We start from the raw sequence: 23,206 nt of genomic DNA on the forward strand, positions 1-23,206 counted from the left end.
AAGCATGAATTGTATACGGGGCGGCTCTTTACACAGCTGGACGGATGTTTTTATTGCACGATAATTCGCATGTGTGGCTGGTTAAAATTTATTGCGCTGTTCACCCATGAACTGCATCATATACGTTATGGGTATCAGGAGCCGTAGACTAACCAACATGTGTGTGTGTGTGTGTGTGTGTGTACACATATACACATACAATATACATACACAAATATAAATACAAAAATGCACATACACACATATATTTATATATACACACATAGATATACATATGCACAAACACATGCACACATACATGCTCACACATCTATATATACACACACATAAATATACATATGCACACACACATACACACATAAATATACACACACATGCACACATATAGGCACACACATACATACTCACACACACACATACAGGGGTGGGTCCAGGGGGGTGCCCTGGTGTGCTTGCACCCCCTCTGTTTCTTGCTCCACCCAAAGTTTCAAACCAAGGGCCTAGCAGCAGCAGCGGCATTTCTAGTTGGGCAGTGCTGAGGGAGTCATTGACCTCAATGGAATAACACAGCTTTAGCACCCTAGCATGTTAGTAAAGCTTCTAGTTTATTTTTAACTGGCGAAAAATCAGTGTTGTGTTTTATGTGATGATGCACGTCACCATGTTCACCCCCCTTTTCAAAATTCTAGATCCGCCCGTGTAGATATAGCACAAGTTTTCATGAGCTGAAGCCTAGGTAACTATGCATCTCTGTCTCTGCTGCGGATGCCTTCCATTTACTTTACATGTAGCCCTGCATTATTTACTTCTTTGAAAAGCTGGAGAAAGTTAGTTCTCATTGAGCCTTGTGCTTCCCATGAGTTAGCCCCTTCCCAAAACACGAAGTTTTAAAACTTTCAAGGGTTTTTTTTTAAATTATATTTCTGGGCTGCTTTAATAACCTTTTCATTTCTAAGCATATACTGGAAATTAATAATATAGGATAGGATATAATAGGATCTTGTTTTCAAGCCTTTTTTGAAACTATGAGAGCTAAAAGTATATGGAAAGTATAGAAGTATGGTACACTGGGCCTTGGCAGATTTGGGTTCAGGTCTCTGCTCTATCACAGATTTGATCTTTGACCTTGAATAAGGCACTTACGACCTGATCCAAGAGAGCAATTATGTGCAATATAGGTGTCCGATCCAGGAGTGAAATCCTTAGTGAACCCCCAACCTGTGTTCCTACTTATGAAGTTCCCCTCTCTCTATCTGGTCTCACAGACTCAGGGGGCCTATAACCTCCTTAACTACAGCCTTCCATATCCACCTATCCTGCACAATCACCTTCCACCTTGTTGTGTCTTCACTTATCCCTTCCAGGTCTACCTCACTGTCTGATCCTCCCCCTCAGTTTTCAAAATCTGCCTCATATGCCTTCTCTTGGTTCTTGCGATATGCCCCCACCAGTTAATTCTCTATGCTCTTATCTTGCTCAAGACATCTGTGAAATTTCTCAGACACCAAAAATTTGGCTCCTGTCTACGCAGAGAACTGACTCCATCTTGTCAGTGTTGAGCAGGTTGGTACCTATTTTAGGCTGAAGTTTGATTGGGATCCATAAAGTAGGCATTTCTCTGTCTTTCTCCCCTGATCCAGTAGCTGTGTTCTGCGTATTTATTTGATGACTATTTTGAAGCTAAGACCATAACCCAGTTCTTCCCCTTCCCCTAATCATGGTATGCCAGAGTCCTTCATTCTGGTCCAATGATTCAAGAATTATTTTTTTCTCAGCAACATAACTTCACCAGGGGGCTTGAGAACACTGTCCCAGTAGCCTGGGTTTTAGGTTGCTCCCGAGAGGTGGCAGATATATGCCTGAATGCCCCTAGAGCATAGAAGCCAATAAATCCAGGTCCTCCACAACCACTAGTTTAAAAGTAGGTAGAACCACTTCCACTCCCTCCTTCTCTAGCATTGTTTTAAATCAGTGGTTGTCAACCAGGGGTACGTGTAACCCTAGGGGTACTTAAAAGGGTCGTAGGGGGTATGCAGAACTGATATGGCAATTGCCATGTGTGTGGGCACAGCACACGGGCAGCCAGGAGTGCAGCCCAGCCAGGTGGAGAGCAGCCAGGTCTGGCTGGTAGGTCTGTTGTGGGGGATGGGGAGTTGGGGAGGGAGTGGGACTGGGGCAGGGACAAGGGATGTTCAGCCTGGGCAGGGCATGGCACTGAGCTGTATGGAGGGGGGGTGGCTCCCGCTGCTATGCGCACCCCGGGAGGGCATGGGGGGGCACATGCCCCCAGACCTGTATACAGGGTGGGGTGGAATGAAGCTGGGGTGGTGCCGGGCTCTTCCTGGAGGGGGGCTGGGTCTAGTAGCACTCGGTCCGAGTAGCACTTGGAGTGGGGGGTGGTAGCAGCACTGGGAGGGGGAGTTGGGATGGGCTACGGTGAATTCTGGAGTGGCTGCAGCCACCTCCCTGTAGCCCTGCCTGTGCCCCATGTACAGATCTGGGGGCACATGCCCCCCTATGCCTATCCAGGGGTGTGTGTAGCGATGGGAGCTGCCCCACCTGTGTGTGGCTCAGTCCCGCGCCCTGCCCCAGCTGGGCAGCCCCTGCCCCATCTCCACGCCCTCCCCCAATGCTAGGGGCTTGATCTGGCTCCCCTCCCTGCAGCGGCAGCCCGACCTAGTCTTGCATGCAGATTTGGGGACACGTGCCCTCCATGCCCTCCCGGGGTGCATGAAGTGGTAAGAGCTGCTCCCCTCTCCCTGTGCCCTCCAGACAAGCCACTCGCAGCTCTGTCCCATGACCTGCCCCAGCTGCGTAGTGCCTGCCCCAGCCCCACTCCCCACTCAAAGCTGAAACTTTGAGACAGAAGGTGTACACTGGTTAAAAACTGTTGAAAATCCCTGCCTTAGAAAGCATGTGTATGTAGTCTAATGCACTATTCCGTTCAGATTCTCAAGTGTGTGTGTGCACGTGGGTAGATCACAGAACCTGCCTTGGGGTCACTCACGTGGTAATAGTTCCTGCTTGTGCATGTTCTTATGGGGTTATGGTCTTACAGTATGTACAGTGCAGCAGGGCAGAAAACACATTTCATACGTTCCTAACTGGAGATTCAAGCCCACTTTTCTCCAAATATTCAAAAACCAAGGGCTGTTTTCCAGCCAAACATCTATCTTCTAGCTTCTACTAGTGTCTTAAAAAATGTAGCAAGATACACTCTCTCTCTCTCTCTCTCTCTCTCTTCTGAAATACAAAGAAAACCCACTTACTCCAACTTGGCTCCATGTTTTAAAATTTTAAATACAAAGGAACCTTTTAATGACAATTAAAAATTAAATATAAATTAATACAATAGAGTTCATTCCTGGAAAAATCACAGATGGAAGAGTGACATTTTTAGCTAATTTTGCACAACTGAGGACAAAAAACTTAGAATAGAAATATTTAGGCCAAGGGTTCTCAAACTGTGGGTCGCAATCCCATGGGGGGTCATGAGCAACTTAAAAGGGGGTCGTGTTGGGGAGGAGTGTGGTGGGGGGCATGGTGCCATCACTCCACGCTGCTGGCTTTGCATCTGGCTGCTCACCATCCCCCCAACCCACTCTGTGCTGAAGAGCAGCTTGTCTGGGGCAAACAGGATCTGTGCACTGCCCAGGCTTGGCCCCCCAGCACCAAATTTCATTGCCTTTCATTTCTCCTACATAGTCCTAATGAAATCAATAGCTTTAATGGGGTGGGGCGGGGGGGGGGATTGTGTAAATGTATATATTATTTTATGAGGTCATGATATCACAAAGAGAACCCCTGATTTCAGCAATTTTAACAACATCTTTGTATGATTTGCGAAGTATCTTGCACAAAGGAACCCTGTCAGCTCTGAAGTATCAGGGCAATACTGCAATATATATATATTGAGAAATAAATATAATTTATTCTTAGTTTATCAACAGTAATGAATGAGAATAAAACTGCTTGTGGCTATTGCTCCAGCTCTAATCAAATCAGCAGATACTGTAATCTACAGCTAATAGGATTCTAATTCACCCATATATGGCCCAAACGGACATTTGCACAGGTTGCTGTTGTAATAAAGCAAAGAGATCAGCAGTTTATCTACTTGGCAGTTAACTACCAGCAAACATAATTACCACTAGATTCTTTTGATTCTGGTATCCTGCAGAAGGTCTTGTGCCCTCTTGTGGACAAAAGTAAGTGGAACTCAAAGTTACATCTGCTCATTTTAAGTGATTTAAATCTTTTTAGTATTCAGCATGTTTCCATCTGCTCTTCACAGTTTCACAATAGTAAATTAGATTTCTTGATCAAATTTAATATATATATATTCATTTCAAGCAGATAGGTGGTACTTCATTAATTCACTTGAATTAGGGAATGAAAAAAAAAAACACCTCCCTGTTACAAATGATTGATTCTTTCAATCATATATTTCCCAATAAAACAGCTGAATTGCAAATTTGATATGCACAGCATGAGCCTCTTTGGTCAAGGGAGTACCTTCTATTGATGAAGAATTAATGGAATTTAGCTCAAGCACATTGCTACCATGCCATCTTCCTCATCCTTACATAGAGCACTTGTATTTGCCAGGGGCTTTGAACCTCTTCCAAAGCAGCTCTGGATTTTGTTTAAGTCTGAGGGATAAAACTGTCAACAGCTGGCTCATTGCACAGATTTCATCTGCAAACCTGTGTCTTTTTCATTGTCTTGTGTTGCTGGGAGTTGAAAGAAGGGATGTGATGAGACTACAACATTGCATTCTATATGTATGGGGTGTGGGAGGGTGGCAGGAGACACTGGAAAATGCAGGAGATTGCTAATGATATACAGGACCTGATTTGTCTACTGGTGACACAAGGTGAAGAAAAGCAGTGAATTGAGACTCAGGTCTGGCATCTTGAGATACCCATCTTCAACCCTACATAGTAAGCAGTGCCCAAAAGATGTGCCACCTGAGGGTTCAGATCACTAAGCAAAATAGTTCTTGTGGTTTCAGTTCAGTGGATAAGTCTTTACCCCATGCAGCTCAGAGTCCTTTTTCCAGGCCTAAGACTAAGTGGGGAAGGAGACTGTGAAATTATCTTGCACTGAGGCATGCTTCTGCCAGAAGCCAAGGTCTACAGAAGGAAAGACTTCAGTTTTCAGGACTGTGACACCAATCCTTAATTCACAAATACAAAGATCTTGTGCTGTGCATGTAGAGCTGCAAATGACAAGGTCAAGCCATGCATAAAAATCAGTTTACAGTTACAACAGCATAGGGGGAGATTAAAGAGAGCAAGAGAAAGTGAGAGACAGAGAGACAGACAGAGACATTTTAGTTTGGAGCCAGACAGGGCAGGAGACCACCTTTTTCAGAAAGGTATAAACTGAGAAAACAAGACATGTGTCCTGTTAGGTTAAGGGAGTACTTCTGATCAAAGATAAATACCTGTCTTTATATATATCTTAGGAGATAGGACAGATCTTTAAATGTTAAATTTGTTATTAGCTCAGCTGGATAAGTTAAAAAAGCACAAGCTTTTGAAGGCCACAGCCTACTCTGTCAGCTGCTGTGAATGGACTGGTCATATCATCTAACAAAGTAGGCTGTTGCCTCCAAAAGCTTATACCTGTCTGAACAAAATGGTCTCTATGGTGCCATCCTGTCTTTGCCAGTAGCATAAAGCAGGAATATAAGGGGAACCAAAAATCAATAAAAAACAGGATCATTGTCTAGCAAAAGTTTTTTCATAATGGAAAGGGTTCTCTTACAGTAAAGTAGAGAAGCCCCAGCCAAGATTAGGGCTCAGTGATGCCACACACTATGTATACACCTAGTAAGGAACAGTCTGTGCCACAAAGAGCTTACAATCTTAGCATGAGACATACAAGGCAGTATTAGTATCCCCATTTTACTCATGGGGAAATGAGGCACAGAGAGTGTGAATGACTTTCCCAAGACCATACAGAAAAATTGTGGTTGACCTAGGAAGGGATCCCTTAAATCATAATCAAATCTCTTAATTCGTTTCTGTTGTTTTTAATCAAGTGACAGATTTGCATTGCTGAACCAGAAACTCAGGCAGTTACTTACTGCCAGGCTGTTTCTGTGATTGATCTCTACTCCCAGAGCTGTTAAAATATCACCCAGAAAAATCCTTGCCTCCTGCATGTCTCCAGGGCCATCACAGCTACAGCATCACTCCATTTTTATTCCTTGCTTTTTAATTGGAAACACTCTCTGAGAGCTCATCGCAGCATATTTCTCAAAATCAAGAGCTGAGTGTTTTACTCACAGTAACTATTTTATTCAATATATCGACTCTTTTTTGTAGGGCGATGAGCAAAATTGGATTCACCCTTGTGCATTTGCTCTCTGAATGGCAGGCTCAGTGGCTAGAGATGAAAGTATATGTCTGGGGGGGAGTTCAGGGTTCTAGCATCAGCTAGATGCTTTGCCTAGCTGTGGGGTTTTTATTGAAGTCACTTCCCTTCTCTGTGCCTCAGATTTTCCCATCAGGGTTGTTGTGAGGTTTAATGCATTGATGTCCATACATTCTTTTGAGATCCATGGACATGAAACAGGAAATACAAATAATTCTATTCATTATTATTACCAGTCACTACTTTCAAACCAGAGCAGAAAGAATATCCCCTGGATGAAATGCACTTGGAGAACCGATTTCATTTGACAATCTCAGCAAAATAATTTGGAACGGCACAGAACGAGGAGGGGAGGAATGCAGTTTTACAGCTGCCTGAAAGAAGAAAGGTGTTTAGGATTTGTTCCTACTACAAGTGGCCCTGCCAAATTTTTTTCCCCTTAATGCCCAGATGACAAAGCAGAGAACTCTTTTGCAAGGCAGAAAGCCTAATCTAGAGCGGTTTGGTCCCGCGTTGTATTCAGTACCAACCAACCAAGATGGAAACCTTAAGGGGACCTGGAGAAGCTACACGGATAGAGTATATCTGATAAGATAAATAATAAAATAAAAGCACTACTACAAACTACAAGCAATAGGAGAGCTGCCTGGAGACTATTCAACCGATGTTATTTTCCTGATGGCTCTTTGCAAACCCTGCGTTTTGCTCCTATAAACCCCCCACTGACTTCAAAGTGGAAGGGTTGAGGTCTGGGGGATTCTCCCCCGCTGGATTAGAAGAAAAAACCATGTAGTGAATGAAGCTAGCTCGCAGCCCCTGTTGCACAGAGGAGCAGAGCCGAGCGGATCCCGCTCTCAGCAGAACTTGGCATCTCATCAGCTCAGACCTTTGCAGAGGCACGAAGCAAACTCGCCTTGGCCAGATTTCCCTATAAAAAGATTTGGTGTTTGTTTTATTTTGCTGTGGGAAGGATTAAGGAGCTGTTCGCCTCCCCTGGAGGCAGCTGGCCACTCACTCTCCTTTTCCGCCTGAAGCGGACAGACGAGGCAGTGGATGAAAACGAGCGGGACTTCACTGGGGGGAAGGGAGGGGGCTGGGTTTCTATGGCCACCATTAATTTGAGTTTAGGCACTTATCTCCCTGGAAACAAGAGGCTGGTCTGGACCTATTTATTTAGTTTTGAGCCCCTGCTTCCCGGCACTCACAGCGCGCCCGGCTCCCGGCGCGGGAGGGACGGGAACAAAGCTGCCAAGAAGTTTGGCCGCGCTCGCTCGGATCCCCCGGCTCGCGGCGCGGCGCAGCGCAGCGCAGCGCAGCGCAGGGAGATCCCTGGGGCTGGGGCTGCAAGGGGCGCTCGGATCCCCATGCAGCGCCCGAAACTGACCAGCCCCGGGTGCAATTGACCAGCCCTGCCCTGCCCGGGGAGATGAACGGCTCGCTGAACACGTCGGGGGGCGGCGAGGCGGGCTGGCAGCCCGAGTCCGTGCTCCTGCCGCTGGTCTACTCGCTCATCTTCCTGGTGGGCACGGTGGGCAACGCGCTGGTGCTGGCGGTGCTGCTCCGCAACGGGCAGGTGCACAACACCACCAACCTCTTCATCCTCAACCTGGGCGTGGCTGATCTGTGCTTCATCGTCTTCTGCGTGCCCTTCCAGGCTACCATCTACACCCTGGACGGCTGGGTCTTCGGGCCCTTCCTCTGCAAAGCCGTGCACTTCTTCATCTACCTGACCATGTACGCCAGCAGCTTCACGCTGGCCACGGTGTCCCTGGACAGGTAAGAGGAGCCAGGGAAGGGGCTAGGGCTCTGGAGCTCCTGGGCTGCCCGGGTGTCTAGGGTGTTACCCGAGGTCCTCTGTGGTTGACGCCTCGGGTAGAGCTTGGTCCTGCCTCTCCGGGACTCGCAGGTCGCTCCCTGCAACTTTTTAGGGGTTCCTGGAGGAGCTGGAAGGGCGGCACAACCAGGGACAGCAGCAGCTGGGTGAGGTGTGGTGGAGAGGGCAGGACAAGGGACCCCATTCACACACACCCAGTTGGCTCACACGGGTTCTTGGCAGGGCTAAGAGTTCCTCTGCGCAGTCTCAGGCTGCACCTGGAGAGTCGCAAGCTCAGCTCTGTGCATTACACGTGGGAAGCAGCAGTTCAGAGGGAATAGGACTTGTCTGCTGAGCTTTGCAGTGAGGCTTTGTCCAGCTGAGCTACCGCAGGGCAATTCCCTTGGCAGGGTAACTGGCACTCTCAGAGCTGCAGTGAAGGAACTGGTCACCCCTGGAAAGGAGCGGAGGAACTTGTGTTGGGCTCATGCCTAGGAGCGGGACAGAGAGAACCAGGAGCACTTGCTGGGAAGTGTCCAGCTTTGCAGAAGGGAGCTCGGAGCCAGGGCTCAACTCTCAGGCTACTTGCTGGACCTGATTCTCTTCTCCCAGGGCCAATCTCTCCTCTCTCTAAGTGTAAATCGGGAGTAACTTTATTGAGAGGAGAGGAGCTAGAGTAAAACTAGTGTAAGGAGAAGAGAACCTAAAGAGAAACTTCCCCAGTATCTCTTTAGTAGGGCAGGGGAAAGGCAGGGGGGGGGGGACAGGGCAGGGACTGCAACTGAAGTGCTGTGGTTTAAGTAGTATTCATGTAGATCCTTTCCAGCACAAAGATTAGCTACAGGAGAAACCTATGAATGCAGCTCTACACTGGTACATCAGCATTTAGGATTTACACCACAGCTGGAGCACAAATATACAATGCACTGACATCTCTGCACAGACTCTGCATGGAGATTGGTAGAGTGCTTTTGAATGTGGAGTAAGCTATTTCCTCCTTAGTGCTTGCTGGGCGCATCATGATCTACACATGCACTTTACTGTAGAGTTGCACAATTAACTCCACAGTAAAGCATCACAGTTTACATATGCACTCTTATTAGGGTGCAGTAAATTAATTAATTCTGCTGTAGGAGAGTACTGCCCATGACAAGTACTGTCCTACAGCAAAGTACTTATGTGTGCTGAAACACACTTGTTGACTGTGACCAGGGCTGGCTGGGGCATGAGAACGCTTCAGTGTTGGGGCTGCCTGCCAGCTAGCTCTGCACTGTAGCACCCTCACGCCCCAGAGAGCCCTGATGCCACTGACTGCCACCTGGAGCTCAGGGCTGATGCTAGGCTACCTGCTTCAGGGCAGCTGCTCCCAGGAGCACAAGAAGATGCTGCACCCGGGAGCATCTGACTCTGGCACAAATTGTGCTGGAATTTATTAAGGTGCATGAATTGTTCATGTAGATATGCCCCCTGAGTCCACACTGGGAATTAGTCCAGAGCATCCAGTGTGTTGTAGGTTCACACCTTAGCTTATTACACGGTAACTTCCCTGGAGACAAGCCCTCAGGATATGTCTGCACTACAAATAAAAACTGCAAATAGACTTAGCCCAAGTTAAAGCAAATTCTCACAGAGAAGTAAGGCTGGAAGGGACCTCAAGAGATCATCTAGTCCAACCCAGGACAGAACCTGCAATCTTGATGTTATTAGCACTATGCTCTAACCAACTGAGCTAGAAGTTAAAATCCAAGTTAGGACACAGCAGTTGTTCTAACGCAGCTTAGAGCTGAAATCTAAAATCTTTACCTCTACACCTACTGACTCATTCAACTACAATTGGCTTGTCTTTTCAGGGGTTTAAGTTAAGTAAAGAACAGACTTCTTTCAGTGAAATATCATTTACCAATAGTTACACAGTTTGGCATTTCCATAGCATTGAATGCACCAAACTAAAGACAGATGCATAAGGATGTGAAGCATATAGGTCAAACTGCACTAGTAACCAAAGAGAACTACATCTGGATCAGGTACAAATCCAATGAAAGCATGGCTGAAAAAGGCAGGATCACTCATGAAAAGCAAATGGGACCTCAGTACATGAGAGTGTTCATTAAATTTAAATGGAGGAGCAGAGTTCTGTGGATGCCTCAGGTCTTGTGGCAGAATTTATTCAGATCATCAGAATGAAAAACATCAGCTGAGAACGCAGCTGAAAGGATGACAGCAAAGGAACTCCATAGGACTAGTTTGCAAATCCGTTGTTTCTGCTGATGTGCAGTTACTTACGGGATTAGGTATACATGCTGGCCGCTGCTGACTAGCATACGAAAGACGTTTGCAATCTGGCCCCGAATGATCAGAAGCTCATCAGTTTTTGAAATTGCTATAAGGACTGCAGAGCTAATGGGAAATACAGAAGGCGGGTGAAGCATTTTAAAAGAAACTGGGGCTATATTCTGATACATACATCTGGAGTGAAGCTGTTTGGTTCTAACTAATTGCTGTAGATGTATATTGATATAATGGGGTTAAAACCTGTCTTTGGATTGTTTTCACCAGCATTTGAGAACTGTGTTGGTTAGGTTACTAGAAACTAGAGAGAAACAAAGCTATTTACTTACTGTTAAGTGATCCTGTCATAAGAGGTTCAGGAGCAGATGCAGTAAAATAAGCTGTAGCTCCTGGATGAGTTAAGGAACTACTAGAGAAAGATTATTTGCATTTTGATATGCTGCAAAACAAGCACATCATTTAAAGAAGAACAAGCAAATTAATTTTAGTAGACTGTTTCTCCTTCCAATCTAATGCCCTGTAATTGTGTTACCTGAAAGGCTCTCTCTCCAACATGCCAAGCTAATAATAGCAATAGCAACGATAATAATATAATCATATATACTAATGACAATGGGAACAATACAGTGACTATTCCAATTGGGGCCAGGGGCACTGGGTACAGCAGACCTAAGTTTGCTTTTCCATTAAAATCATCTTACATGCCAGCAACCTTTGCAGGTGGAGCCATCTCTAACGAAGGCAACCTGCAGCTTCTGACATTTACAATCTCACTTTGCCTGCTGCTGATCTTGGCCACCAGTTTATCCTTCCAGTGGCTGGGAAGTAATTAATTTGCAGCAAGAAAGAAAAGTGACTCTTGAAGCTATTCTATTGCATTTTTTATTCCTGGAGCTCAGGGTACTTGAAACTGGAGAGATCTTTGGGTCTTAGGAACCAAGTGAAAAAGAATCCCAAACTCCTTTGTGTAACACCCTGTCCCACAAAAGCAATTTTAGAAGAGAAACTAGATACAAAATTGGCTTTACTTTGCCCTTAAGAAAGCAAGATTTTAACTGGTGTTATTGTGCAGTTTAGTATCTAGCGTGCACTTGTCATGGAAAGAGCCCGAGATGGGGGTATATAATTAAAGCTGATCCAAGACCCAGTTTTTCTCTGACACCGGAGTAAGATCAGGAGTAAGTCTGTGGAAAGCAGTAGAGCTACATGCATGCAAAGCTATTGTAAAATAAGTGAGACAAAAATCTGATCTGTAGGAGTGTTATCTACAGACAGGAGATGGCAGAGCAATAATTTACACCTTTACGTGATCAGGGTGTTCCCGTTATCTCCCATTATGGGAAAAAAGCAATGGGACCAGTGCGCAAGATCAAAGCAAGCACATCCTGTGCTTCTCATCTCCTCTCTCTCACTAATTCATCACCTCCAAACAGCAGCCTCCTCACCGATGCATTTTAATGCTTAAATACACTGAATCACACCCGCCCACAACTAGCAATCCCCATAATGGAGTTGGCATCACATACCCTCCATGAAAAGATGGACCACTTTTTCAAAGAGGCACCATTTCTTTTCATTTTTAAGGCACTTCTCCGTCATCAGATCTTGTTGCATGACTTGCTGCAATTCCAGGCTTGCATTTGAGCAGGATAATTATATTTGCTCACCTTCCTCAGAAGCATTGGGTATTGGCTGCAGCCAAGGCCGGGGATTTTGACTGGGGAGTGCTGATACTTCTAGTGGGAGTGAACAACCCAAATGTTCTTCGTTAGAGGGTCTTACTCCTTTGCTTAGGGCCGGATCGATCATCACATTTGGGATCAGGAGGGAATTTTACCCCACAGCCAGACTGGCATGGGCTGTGGGGTTTTGCCTTCCCTTGTATGGCAGGTGAATGGCCCCATTCCTTGCCACTCTCAACTAAATTTCAAACTACTTCCTATCCCTGCAGTGGCAGCACATTGTCAGTTCCCTCATGCCACTGTTTTACCTGTGACAAGTTAGGATGTTCTTTAGTTCGGAGGCATTGTGCCTGGTATTTATGCAAAGGGGTGTTCATGAAGTTTTAATAAGTTGGACCACTGGCGTTCAGCCTTCTGGCCCTGCCGGTCCATGGGCCATGTGTGAGGTCACTATACAGGCCTAATCTAGCATAGGGATGACATGTACTCCAGTTGCTAGATCAGGCTACTGTCCTTCACTCTTGCTGTTATTGTTACCCACGCTAGCTAGGTGAAGCTAGTTTAGGTATACTGCTACATGGTCCCATCACACCTATATTTTGCTGTGTAGTCATACCCTCAAAAACAGAATGAGACTGAATTAGAAATTGTACTAGGAGGGTGAAGTTGAGCATTTCAGCTGTTTTTCCTTGTGCTCTCCCCAGATCCTCAGGTTTTGCAAAGTTCTCTCTGCTGTAAAAAGAACTGTAGTTTTGTTTCTCTCTCTCTCTCTCTCTTTTTCCCTTCTAGGTATTTGGCTATAAGATACCCTCTGCACTCCAGAGAACTAAGGACCCCCAGGAATGGTCTCACTGCCATTTGCCTCATCTGGGGTCTTTCCTTTATTTTTTCTGGTCCCTACCTCAGTTACTACGAGGAGTTCCAGACAGCCAACCTCACTGTCTGCCATCCCATTTGGAAAATCTCCCAACGCAAGATCATGGATCTCTGCACATTCATCTTCAGCTATGTTATCCCAGTGCTGATCCTAAGCCTCACCTACATGAGGACCATCCGTTACCTCTGGACATCTGTGGACCCCATTGAAGACATGTCTGAGTCCAAGAAGGCTAAGCGCAAGGTCACAAGGATGATCATCATTGTAGCTGTCCTCTTCTGCCTCTGCTGGCTGCCCCATCACCTGGTCATCCTGTGTGTCTGGTTCGGTTACTTCCCTCTCAACCATAACACTTATGTGCTTAGGATCCTTTCACACCTGATCTCTTATGCCAACTCCTGTGTTAACCCCATTGTCTATGCCCTGGTCTCCAAACACTTCCGCAAGGGCTTCAAGAAGATCTTCATCTGCCTCTTGCACAAGAAGGTGGCCAACAAGGTGCATGTAGCTCAAGTGAACAACACGGTCAGCACCTTAGAGGCAGATCTGACGGAAGTAACACACATCAGCGAGCCTCCACATGCCAGGTCCTCCACCTGCTGCCAGCTCCCAGCCCAATCATGGGGGGAGGCAGAACTGGTTGGACGTCCACAGAAAACAGCCAACTCCTTCATCACCTTCAATGTTACCTAATGGAATATTATTTCTTTCAGACTTTGAAAGATCTTCTGAGTCCAGGACGGTTTCATGGGGACCTGTACAGGATTTTAGGCTTAAATAGACCTCATATGGCTCTCCCCATTTTCCATTAAAATGCTCAAGTAGGTATTTCTCCCTTAGACTGATGCTGGTTTCTAGCCTCTCAGGCAAGAGAATGGCCAGGACTTATACAGAGAATATGGTTTTATGGATGTCCTGTCAAGATCATGTGGCTCCAGCAATCAAAGTCTACTTTCTCCAAACCAATTTTCATGTACAATAGGATATTATCTCCTGCCTTGTTTTAATGGTCAGTGAGTGGGCTGTTTTTTATTTTCTATTTTAACCCTCCCAGTAAGACATGAGTGATTTGATTTCCTTCAAGGATTTTAAAGGTCAGGAATAATTTTGCTTTTTCAATGCAGGGAAAGGGTTTATGGGAGCCATGTCTTAGTTCACCTGCCATAGGACTAGAATCATTTCTAGAGATCTCAAATAGAGATCTTCTTCCAGCTCATTACTGGATTGGTAAAAGGCTTTTGGAAATAATGGCCAAAAGTGTGGAGGGGAGAGGGCTGCTTGCTGACAAGGATCTTAATATTGTCACAGAGAAGCATCTAAAGAAAGGCAGTAGAGAGTGACCCACAAGTCACACAGATAAAGCAAGAGGAAAAGAACAAGTTCTGTTGAAAACCTTCCCACTTTGACTAACATTTTTCGTTACTGTGATTTAAGATGGTCTTGCTGCTCTTGGCCTGCTTTCTTGATAGATATGTAGAACAGTAACTCTGGGCTGTGCTTCTAATTACCAATTACAGGACAGAGGCTGTGTGCAAGGCACATGCACAGAGTCCATGTTCAGTGGACCAATCATCCCACTGCTGCTGCTAGCAGGCATTGCTCTGAATTCAACTCGATGAAGAAAGAAAGCTTGGATGGAAAGAAAATGACTGAATTATTTGGTTCTCTTTGCTGTCTTTGGACACTTACGTATTTAAGAGACTCTCTTCACAGCTCATTGAGTTTCTCCTTCACTGAGGTCACTATCTTGCATTTATATGACATCAGTGTGTTGCCATGGTGTTGGCTGCAGTGTCACAAATTGAGCATTTTGAGTCCAGTTCTTCACTGCCAGGCTTCATGTGCGATCACTTATGCTTACGCAACACAAGAGCAAAAGGTGGCCTTTTATACCATTTTATTCACACTTTATTCAGGTGTAAAAAGCATCATGAGAAATGAGGGACAAACCTTTTTCAGTGGCATTGCTGAGGAGGATACCCATGCCTAAATAAATATAGCGTGCTGTAGTCTCCACTCCACTTGGGAATGAACCAGAACACCTGGAACCTAGGCAGACTTGGAAAGGGGTAGCATTGCCCCAGCAAAGGCAAATTTGACTTTTGACATGACATTGGTTCAGCTGGTTAGGGCCCAACTGAACAAATTTGCCTACTTGTTATAAATCCATTATGCATCAAGCCATGCGGTACATTGGAGTGCATGCCATTTCCTGAGAAATTTGTGGCCAATGCTTAGATCACTGCAGACCAGTCCCAAACTCTAGGCTGTGTTTGACTCAAATTAGGCCCCTTGTCTGTGAAGAATCTTTGAGCCCAGAGCACAGGTACTGCAAGAGTCTAAGCTGCTACCTCTGATGTGGGAGTTACTTGCAACTTCCCCTCACCATAAGGGCCTTTTCACAGCTAAGAACATGTGTGTCATACTGGGTCAGATCAGTAGTCCATCTAGCTCTGTACCCCATCTCTGACAGTGACAGCAGTGGCTGCTTCAGAGCAGTGGTTTTCAATCTGTGGGTTGTGGACATCTGGGGGTCTGCAGACTATAAGGGGTCCATGAAAGATGACTATGATCAATCAAAAGTATGTGAATACCTACACTTGTAATTCCAAGGGGTGTGCACCTCCATTTGAAGTTTTTTTTTTTTAGGAGTCCACAAATGAAAAAAAGTTGAAAACCACTGGTTTAGAAGGAGAGCATATGAACAGGGTATATCTGGTGTGATACCTGTAATACCCTCACCATCTTTGGTTCAGAGATGCATCCATGACTTTTCCATTTAATAAGTACTAATGGATCCAACTATCATCCATGAATTTGTCCAGTCCTTTTGTGAGCCTGTCTATACTATCTGCCTCTACAACCTCCTGTGGTAAAACTCTGCCTTTCCACTCTGTTCCACTCATCAGATTTCTTGGTTTATCATCTGCCATCTATTAATCAACCCTTCACTGTCCCCGAGCAGACTGATCTGAAAAGCACCTACCTTCCTCTCCTCTGCTACGATGTCTATAAGAAACCTGCTGGTTTATGATAGGCAGAGAGAAAAGTAGCAGAGATTAGTTGGCGTTCACCATAATACAACATATAATTGTATATACATGTACATTAAAATGATAAATATTTGACTGTATTTAATACATTTTTTTCTTTTTGGCTGCAAGCTCCTGGGATCAAAGATCATGTGTTGAAGTGTATTTGTAGAGCCAAGCACAATGGATCTTGAGGCTCCCTGAGTCCCAGGGGGCAATTACAATGCAAATGTTAAAAAAGTATAAAAAAGATAGATGTTTGCAGAGCACCTCTATCGGCTGGAACCACTTTGGACATATGGGTAGCACACACCCTGGCTCCCATGACCCCGACTGCCTGCAGTCAGATTTTAGGTTAAGTTCTGTCTGTGCTTTACGGGCTTCCCACAGACTGAAGCAACTAATCATTTCCATGAATATAAGAGATGCGAAGGTTGGCCTGGTCACGGTCTGGATCTCGAGGCATGCATTCAGCCTTCCTGAAAGTGATGGCCTAAGTGCTAGAGCCCTGCAAGAAGGGTGCCCAAGGGAAACAAGAGACCGATTTTGAGCCAGGAACTAGATGGATGATACTATTGATGTGATAGTCTGCGATAAGATGAGTGGGCTATCCATATATGGGAGCATGGGGTTTCTCTCTGCAGTGGGAATAGAGCAACACAGACTCTCACATGGTGTATATACCTGTACTCACTACCATATTTTGTTATTTCATACACTGCGTATATAGTACTGCCTTTAATTTCCATGCATTTCCGAATGCTTTGCAGGATGTTCAGAGAGATCACTTGATCTCTAAGCTTGAAATAGGGCCATCTTTAGAGTGAAGAGAGCCCTACAGAAGACAGGTTGAAAGAGGAAATGACAAATTACATAGCCAAATTACCTTGCCCTAAACAGTCTGCCCTTAATATGATGTTTAATCCCACAAAAGGCACCTTGATTAGTTCCCAACATGGGGTACTGGTTTAGTACTGACTCACTGAGAAGAGATATCTACTGGATTACCATTTCTTTGCACCACTAAATGTTCCTTGGGATGCTCCTATCCAAATACAGACTTGGCCATGTAGCATAGCCAACAAGGTATTCCATGAATACTTAGTCCAGCATATGACTGATACTGTGTTGTGACACTAGGCAGCACAAACTGTATTAGATAGCGTGGGAACTGGAGGGTGAACCATATGATCTGTCTGCATCTAGCTGCCTCAATAAAGAATCACCTTTATATTGATGATACCCAATCTCCTTGTTACCTTGCGATATGCTGTGTTCTACCCTGCTTTCTTTTTGTAAAGTGGACGGAGAGTGGCATTGCTTTTCCTTCATGAGGGTCCCAGCTGTCCTCTCAACAGACTTAAAGGATACAAGCCCAGTTAGAAACTAGTTCTGTTGATAATAAATACTTCTATATGCTGTGGGGAATGTTGGCTTATCTCCCTTTGCCTCTAAAGCAGGCATCTCTTGGTAAGTGTGGTCTCCTCCCAAGGGGGTGGGAGAGGCCAGTATGCATAACAGGGTCTGTGCATGACCTTATGGGTAGCAAAAGATACCTTACATGAGAAGCTAGTGAGCAGATCTACCCTATGATCTGTTGTTCCCCATCAGCCCTTGAATGCAGTTGGCAGATTTCAGCCATGATGTAAACAGGAGTTGCATCTATATACGTGAGCCCTGAATTGGACTTGTATTTATGCTCTTTGAACAAAAGGCCTTAGGACCTGAATCTGAACCCAGTCTATGGACTTTGGTTGAGTACTCAGTTTGAAAACCATTGCAAGATGGATGGGGTTTTGACCTTGACAGGGTTTCATGAAAATATGCTTCAGAGCATGAGATGTAGGATCCTAGGAAAGCCATGTAGAATTCCTTCCCTAATACCTACTCTTAGATTGAAAACCAAAATGTCTTGCTCCTTTGTTTATGCAAAAAAGTTCAGCACAGATCTTGAGCTGACTGGGTTTGGCCGTATGGGTTATACAAAAACTTTGGGGAGTGGATTTCCTTTTAAAGGCACTGACACACTTGTAGGCAGTAGACATAAGTTATTATAATCGCTAAGGGTGCTTATACACATGCAGCGAGGCTGTGCCGACGTTTTGTAATTACAGTGCATGGAGCAGACTTGATTAATTGAGTCTGCTGGAGCGTGGTAATTACCATGTTTTCAGCAGACTCCAGTGTCACATGCATCAGCATCCCTGCACTGAAAAAAATGGCAGCAGGGGCGCTTTAACTAAAGCTCATTTGACGAGCTTTAGTTAAAGTGCATCCACCATCACTTTTCAGTGTGGGGACTCTGATACACATGACATTCCAGGCACTTTAATTAGAGTGGCTTTTGGGCATTTATAGCTGTGCTTTGGGAGCGGGCAGGCGGTACGCTTTAAATTAGAGCAGCTCCGAGAGCTGCTTTAATTAAAGCTCCTGGAATGTCATGTGTATTAGCCTCCCTGCACTGAAAAATGGCAGTGGGGGCACTTTAACTAAAGCTCATTGAACAAACTTTAAAAGTGCTCCCGCCACCATTTTTCAGCGTGGGGATGCTGATACACATGACACTAGAGTCTGATGAAGTGCAGTAATTACCACGCTCCAGCAGACTTGATTAATTGAGTCTGCTCCAATGTGTTGTAATTACAGCACATCATAGCAGCCTCAATGTATGTATATAGGTGCCCTCAGAGCTGCTTAAATTAAAGTGCATGCCCCCCCCCCCCCCCCCCCCCCCCCCGCATCTATAAATGCCCAAGGATGCCGAGACCTAGACACACCTGTTCATTTGCCCGTTAACTGGAATCAGGTATCATTCAAAAAGAACCATGAGCCACAGAGATTAGTAGATTTTTCTTCAGGGCTCTCCCTTGCTGCCATATCCAGGGGATCCTTACTAAGGCGGAACTTCCCTGGGAGTCATGCTGTTGAGTTTGATGGATGAAGGATCAAGTCTTGAATAGTTAATTCAGAATTGGGTCCTACAGACCATCCAAGACACAAGGATCAAACCTAAGTCAGGATCTGAAACATCCCAGCAGCCAGGATGTTTAGCTCTGCATTTTGGGTTCAAGGCCATGTCTACTCTAAACACCCAGGAGAAAGCAGCTCTATTTACAACAAGATCCTCCTGTTCCAGTCCCCATTGCTTTGATTCCTCCTGAGACTCTGAGAAGCTCTTGACTGTCAAACATTTTATCTTCCCCATTAAGCCTTATTATAACCAGACCCAGCTACCCCTATAAAGAGGACCATCAATTTCCCAATGCCTCATATCAATAATAATTATATTTAGTCTACTCATGCCTGCAGCATGTCACAGACATAGATTATATAAACAGTTCCATTATTTATCACTGCATTTGTGTCTTAGAGCCAAGCCTTTCCCAGCAGAGAAAATACTTAATAAGCATAAAAACAGAGCCTATATTATCTGACTCTACCTCTCATACTTTCTGTTTTCTCCCCTATCCCTGTACTTGAGGGAGTCTGTTGGCTGATGGCTAGCTCTCTTACCAAGCTGCATAGGTTTAGAAGAAGGATTTGTTTTTGTCTCAAGAATGAGTGGTTGAATTAACTTAGCCACACGTGCAAAAGCTCAAAGGCAAAACAGAAAAGACAACAAGGGATGCTAAGAGAAGCCAGGGTTCTCCCCAAAACTAACCATTCCTCAGCTAAGAGGTCAATCAGCAGAAGGGTATTTCCATATCAAACTCTTAGGAGCACAGAACTGGAAGAAACCAGCTGGGTCATCACATCCAACCCCTGGACAGCTCAGGCCATCACATAAAAAAAGTTTGTCTAAACTACTCCAAAAGAACCTCCACTCCAGCCCTTACTACACACCACAGCCACAAAAGACCCCATCAAAATTAAGACCTTTAGCACAAAAACTTTTAGACCCTTCTATAGTTCAGATGATCAGGGATCAGAAAGGGATCCAGACAGATGAATCAATCACAATACAAGGCACTAGCTAGTTTCATTGCACATGAAGATATGAAAGTGGTTTCCTTCATTGGGAACCTCCCTACTAGCAAATTCCCATCGTGTCACCTTTACATTTGCCCTTTGGTTAGAAGTCTGTTTCTGCATCTTCTTTCTAGTGCTGAGATCTACACCAGACTCTGTTGTCTACAGGTTAGTAACACTTTCCATCTCCTCTCAGACTATACTGCTCATTAGCTGCTCAGTAGCTTGACCCATCAAGTGACTTGATGGAAGTCTCTCTTGTTAATGTGGCTCAAATTGGAATGCCTCCAAACTTCAGCGCTGCACAGGAGGGGCACAGAGGAAGGTGCGAGACATCCACCGCTGAGCTTCTCTAATGGAGCTTACACTAGAGTCAGAGGGAATGGACACTTCATTGGTTGACTCACCGTGGCTTGAGTCAGATGCTTCCAGAGATAGAAGCCTGTGCTGTTATGACTTGAATTAAGGCTTTCTAGCTGGGGCTGTGACAGATGCACTTCCTCTGGGACCACTCTTATGAACTCACCAGTGGATGACCTATGCAGACTACGTTTCATGGCTTAGTCCAGTTGGTAAGGAAGGAGGCTGGGAGTCAGGCGGTCTGGATTCTTTGCTCCATGCTGCCAGCAACTTATTGTGTGAGCCTGGGCAGGTCACTTCACCTCAGAGCTTCAGTTTCCCCACATGTAGAGCAGAGGTAATGACCCTGATGTTCCTTTTTACAATGCTTTGAGATCTCCCAGCTGACAAATGCTTTATAAGGACCAGGTATTAATATGAAACAACTTTCATGTCGCTCTAATAAGCATTGGCAGTAAAAGGGAATGGGAAAAAATATGAAACCCATGTATTTCTAAGCTCTCCATCTACATCTTTGCAGATGATTGGAAAGAACAGCATGGGCTCACCACCAGAAGAGCTATTCTGGGTCTAGCTATAATTACATGCCAAACTAGGGTGTTAAAAGAACATAATTAAAAGTTGTAAAGTCAAGCGCTCAGAAGTTGGGATATGGAGAAATTGAGGTTGCCGGTGGAAAATTAATTCGGCTCCCCTGTGTGTCTGCATTATGATCCATGCTTGAACAATAAGATAACCTCACTATTTTTCCCACCCTGATTTATTGGGTGCACACTGAGTGGGTCACTATTTAAAATGTCTTTTTAATAGGGGAAAAATTGTGCCATCACATCATTAGTACATCATAATGCAAACCCTTTCAAAGAACCCCTGCTTCTTGCCCTTCTGCAACCAGTTCCCCCTTCTCCTTCATGGTGTCTGGGCACCAGCAGGGAAAGCTCTTTTCCATCCCTACAGCCTTGGGATGGTGCATGCTCAGTATGCTCAGTAAGGATGGCACATGAAGAATGGGGCCAGTACTGGAGGCAGGGCTAGGGATGGAGCACACCCAGAGAAGGCCTGTATATTGGAGGACTTTAGCTGATAAACACTAATAGATACAACTGGACATTTTTCAGAGGCTTCTCACGCTGGCCATTTTTCCATGGATGTGGCAAAAGGCACATCCCTGATGTGGCAGGATGACACTCTAAATTTCAAGAATCTGCTCCAAAAGTATGGCATACTATGGCTTAATGAATCAGGGTTACAATATTCTTACAGACAAGCTAAGGAAGTATGGGCTGGATGAGTGGACTGCAAGGTGGATACAAAACTGGCTGGAGCATCGGGCTTAGAGGGTAGTAGTCAATGGCTCGATGTCTAGTTGGCACCTGGTATCAAGTGCAGTGCCCCTGGGGTTGTCCTGGGGCCGGTTTTGTTCAATATCTTCATCAATGACCTGGAAGATGACAGAGTGAACCCTCAGCAAGTTTGCAGATAGCATCAAGCTGGGGGGAATAGAAGATATGCTGGAGGGTAGGGTTAGGCTTCAGAGAAACCGTGACAAATTAGAGGATTGGACCAGAAGAAATCTCATGAGGTTCAATAAAGACAAGTGCAAAATCCTGCACTTAGGACAGAACAATCCCATGCACAAATACAGGCTGGGGGCTGACTGGCTGGGCAGCAGCTCTGCAGAAAAGGACCTGGAGGTTACAGTGGACAATAAGCTGAATATGAACCAGGAGTGTGACCTTGTTGCCAAGAAGGCTAATGGTGTACTGGGCTGCATTGGTAGGTGTGTTGTCAGCAGGTCAAGGGAAGTGATTATTCCCCTTTATTCAGCACTTGTGAGGCCATATCTGGAGTACTGTGTTCAGTTTTGGGGCCTCCATTATAGAAAGGATGTGGAGAGAGTCCAGTGGAGAGCAATGAAAATGGTTAGGAGGCTGGGGTACATGACTTACGAGAAGAGGCTGAGGGAATGGGGCTTATTTAGTCTAGAGAGGAGAAGACAATGGGGATTTAATAACAGGCTTCAACTACCTGAAGGGAGTTCGAAAGAGGATAGAGCTAGACTGTTTTCAGTGGTGGCAGATGACAGAAGAAGCAGCAATGGTCTCAAGTTGCAGCAAGGGAAGTTTAGGTTAGATATTTGGGGAAAAAAAAAAAAAAAAATCTCTCACTAGGAGGGTAGTAAAACACTGGAAAAGGTTATCCATAGAGGTTGTGGACTCTCCATCTTTGGAGGTTTTTAAGACCCACTAGACAAAGCCTTGGCTGGGATGATCTAATTGGGGATGCTCCTACTTTGAGCAGGAGGTTGTACTAGATGACCTGCTGAGGTCTCTTCCAACCCCAATTTTCTATGATTCTAGGGGTAAGGCTTTCTGTTAACATGGGACAAATTGTTTCCTTCCCCTAATTTTATTCTTGGAAATGATGGACCTGTTGCACATGAAACTTTCCCAAAATATTCAGCTGCAGACAGACACCTGGTGTGGATAATTTCAGTCTGAATAACTATGTTTGGCAGCTGAAAGCAGCAGGATCCTATAATGGGAAGTGTCAGACAACCTTAACTAATTGGTAGCACCAGCAGCCCTACCCATAGAAAAGGGGGTGCCTTTCTCTCTTGGCTGCCTCGTGGAGCATGCCAATACACGTGCCTTCAAGCCCACTCATCCTGGTTACATTAGGATTCGCATGCACTGCTGGTGGCTTCATTATATTCCATCTTTGCAATTCTGATGAACAAGTTGCTTGGCAGAGGTTTGAATCTTGTCACAGACAATCTATCTGGCAATTAGGCCATTCA

At 45.2% G+C, this 23,206-nt stretch overlaps 1 protein-coding gene across 1 annotated transcript; it reads left to right on the forward strand.

Annotated features, from left to right (window-relative positions):
- Window positions 1-7,409: 7,409 nt before the first annotated feature.
- GALR2 (galanin receptor 2) lies at window positions 7,410-17,314 on the forward strand. The gene is made up of 2 exons (XM_006269233.3): window positions 7,410-8,160; window positions 12,958-17,314. Exons 1-2 carry the CDS (start codon window positions 7,811-7,813, stop codon window positions 13,736-13,738), a joined length of 1,131 nt encoding a protein of 376 aa, XP_006269295.1. The 5' UTR covers window positions 7,410-7,810; the 3' UTR covers window positions 13,739-17,314.
- The last annotated feature ends 5,892 nt before the right edge of the window (window positions 17,315-23,206 follow it).

Source organism: Alligator mississippiensis, chromosome 8, assembly GCF_030867095.1.
Source record: "Alligator mississippiensis isolate rAllMis1 chromosome 8, rAllMis1, whole genome shotgun sequence".
NCBI lineage: Eukaryota > Metazoa > Chordata > Crocodylia > Alligatoridae > Alligator > Alligator mississippiensis.

Bases quoted from the DNA above. Each gene is read 5' to 3' on its own strand.
- GALR2 (XM_006269233.3), top strand. From the start codon at position 7,811: ATGAACGGCTCGCTGAACACGTCGGGGGGCGGCGAGGCGGGCTGGCAG. The intron at 8,161-12,957 runs GTAAGAGGAGCC...TTTCCCTTCTAG, and splicing joins GCCACGGTGTCCCTGGACAG to GTATTTGGCTATAAGATACC.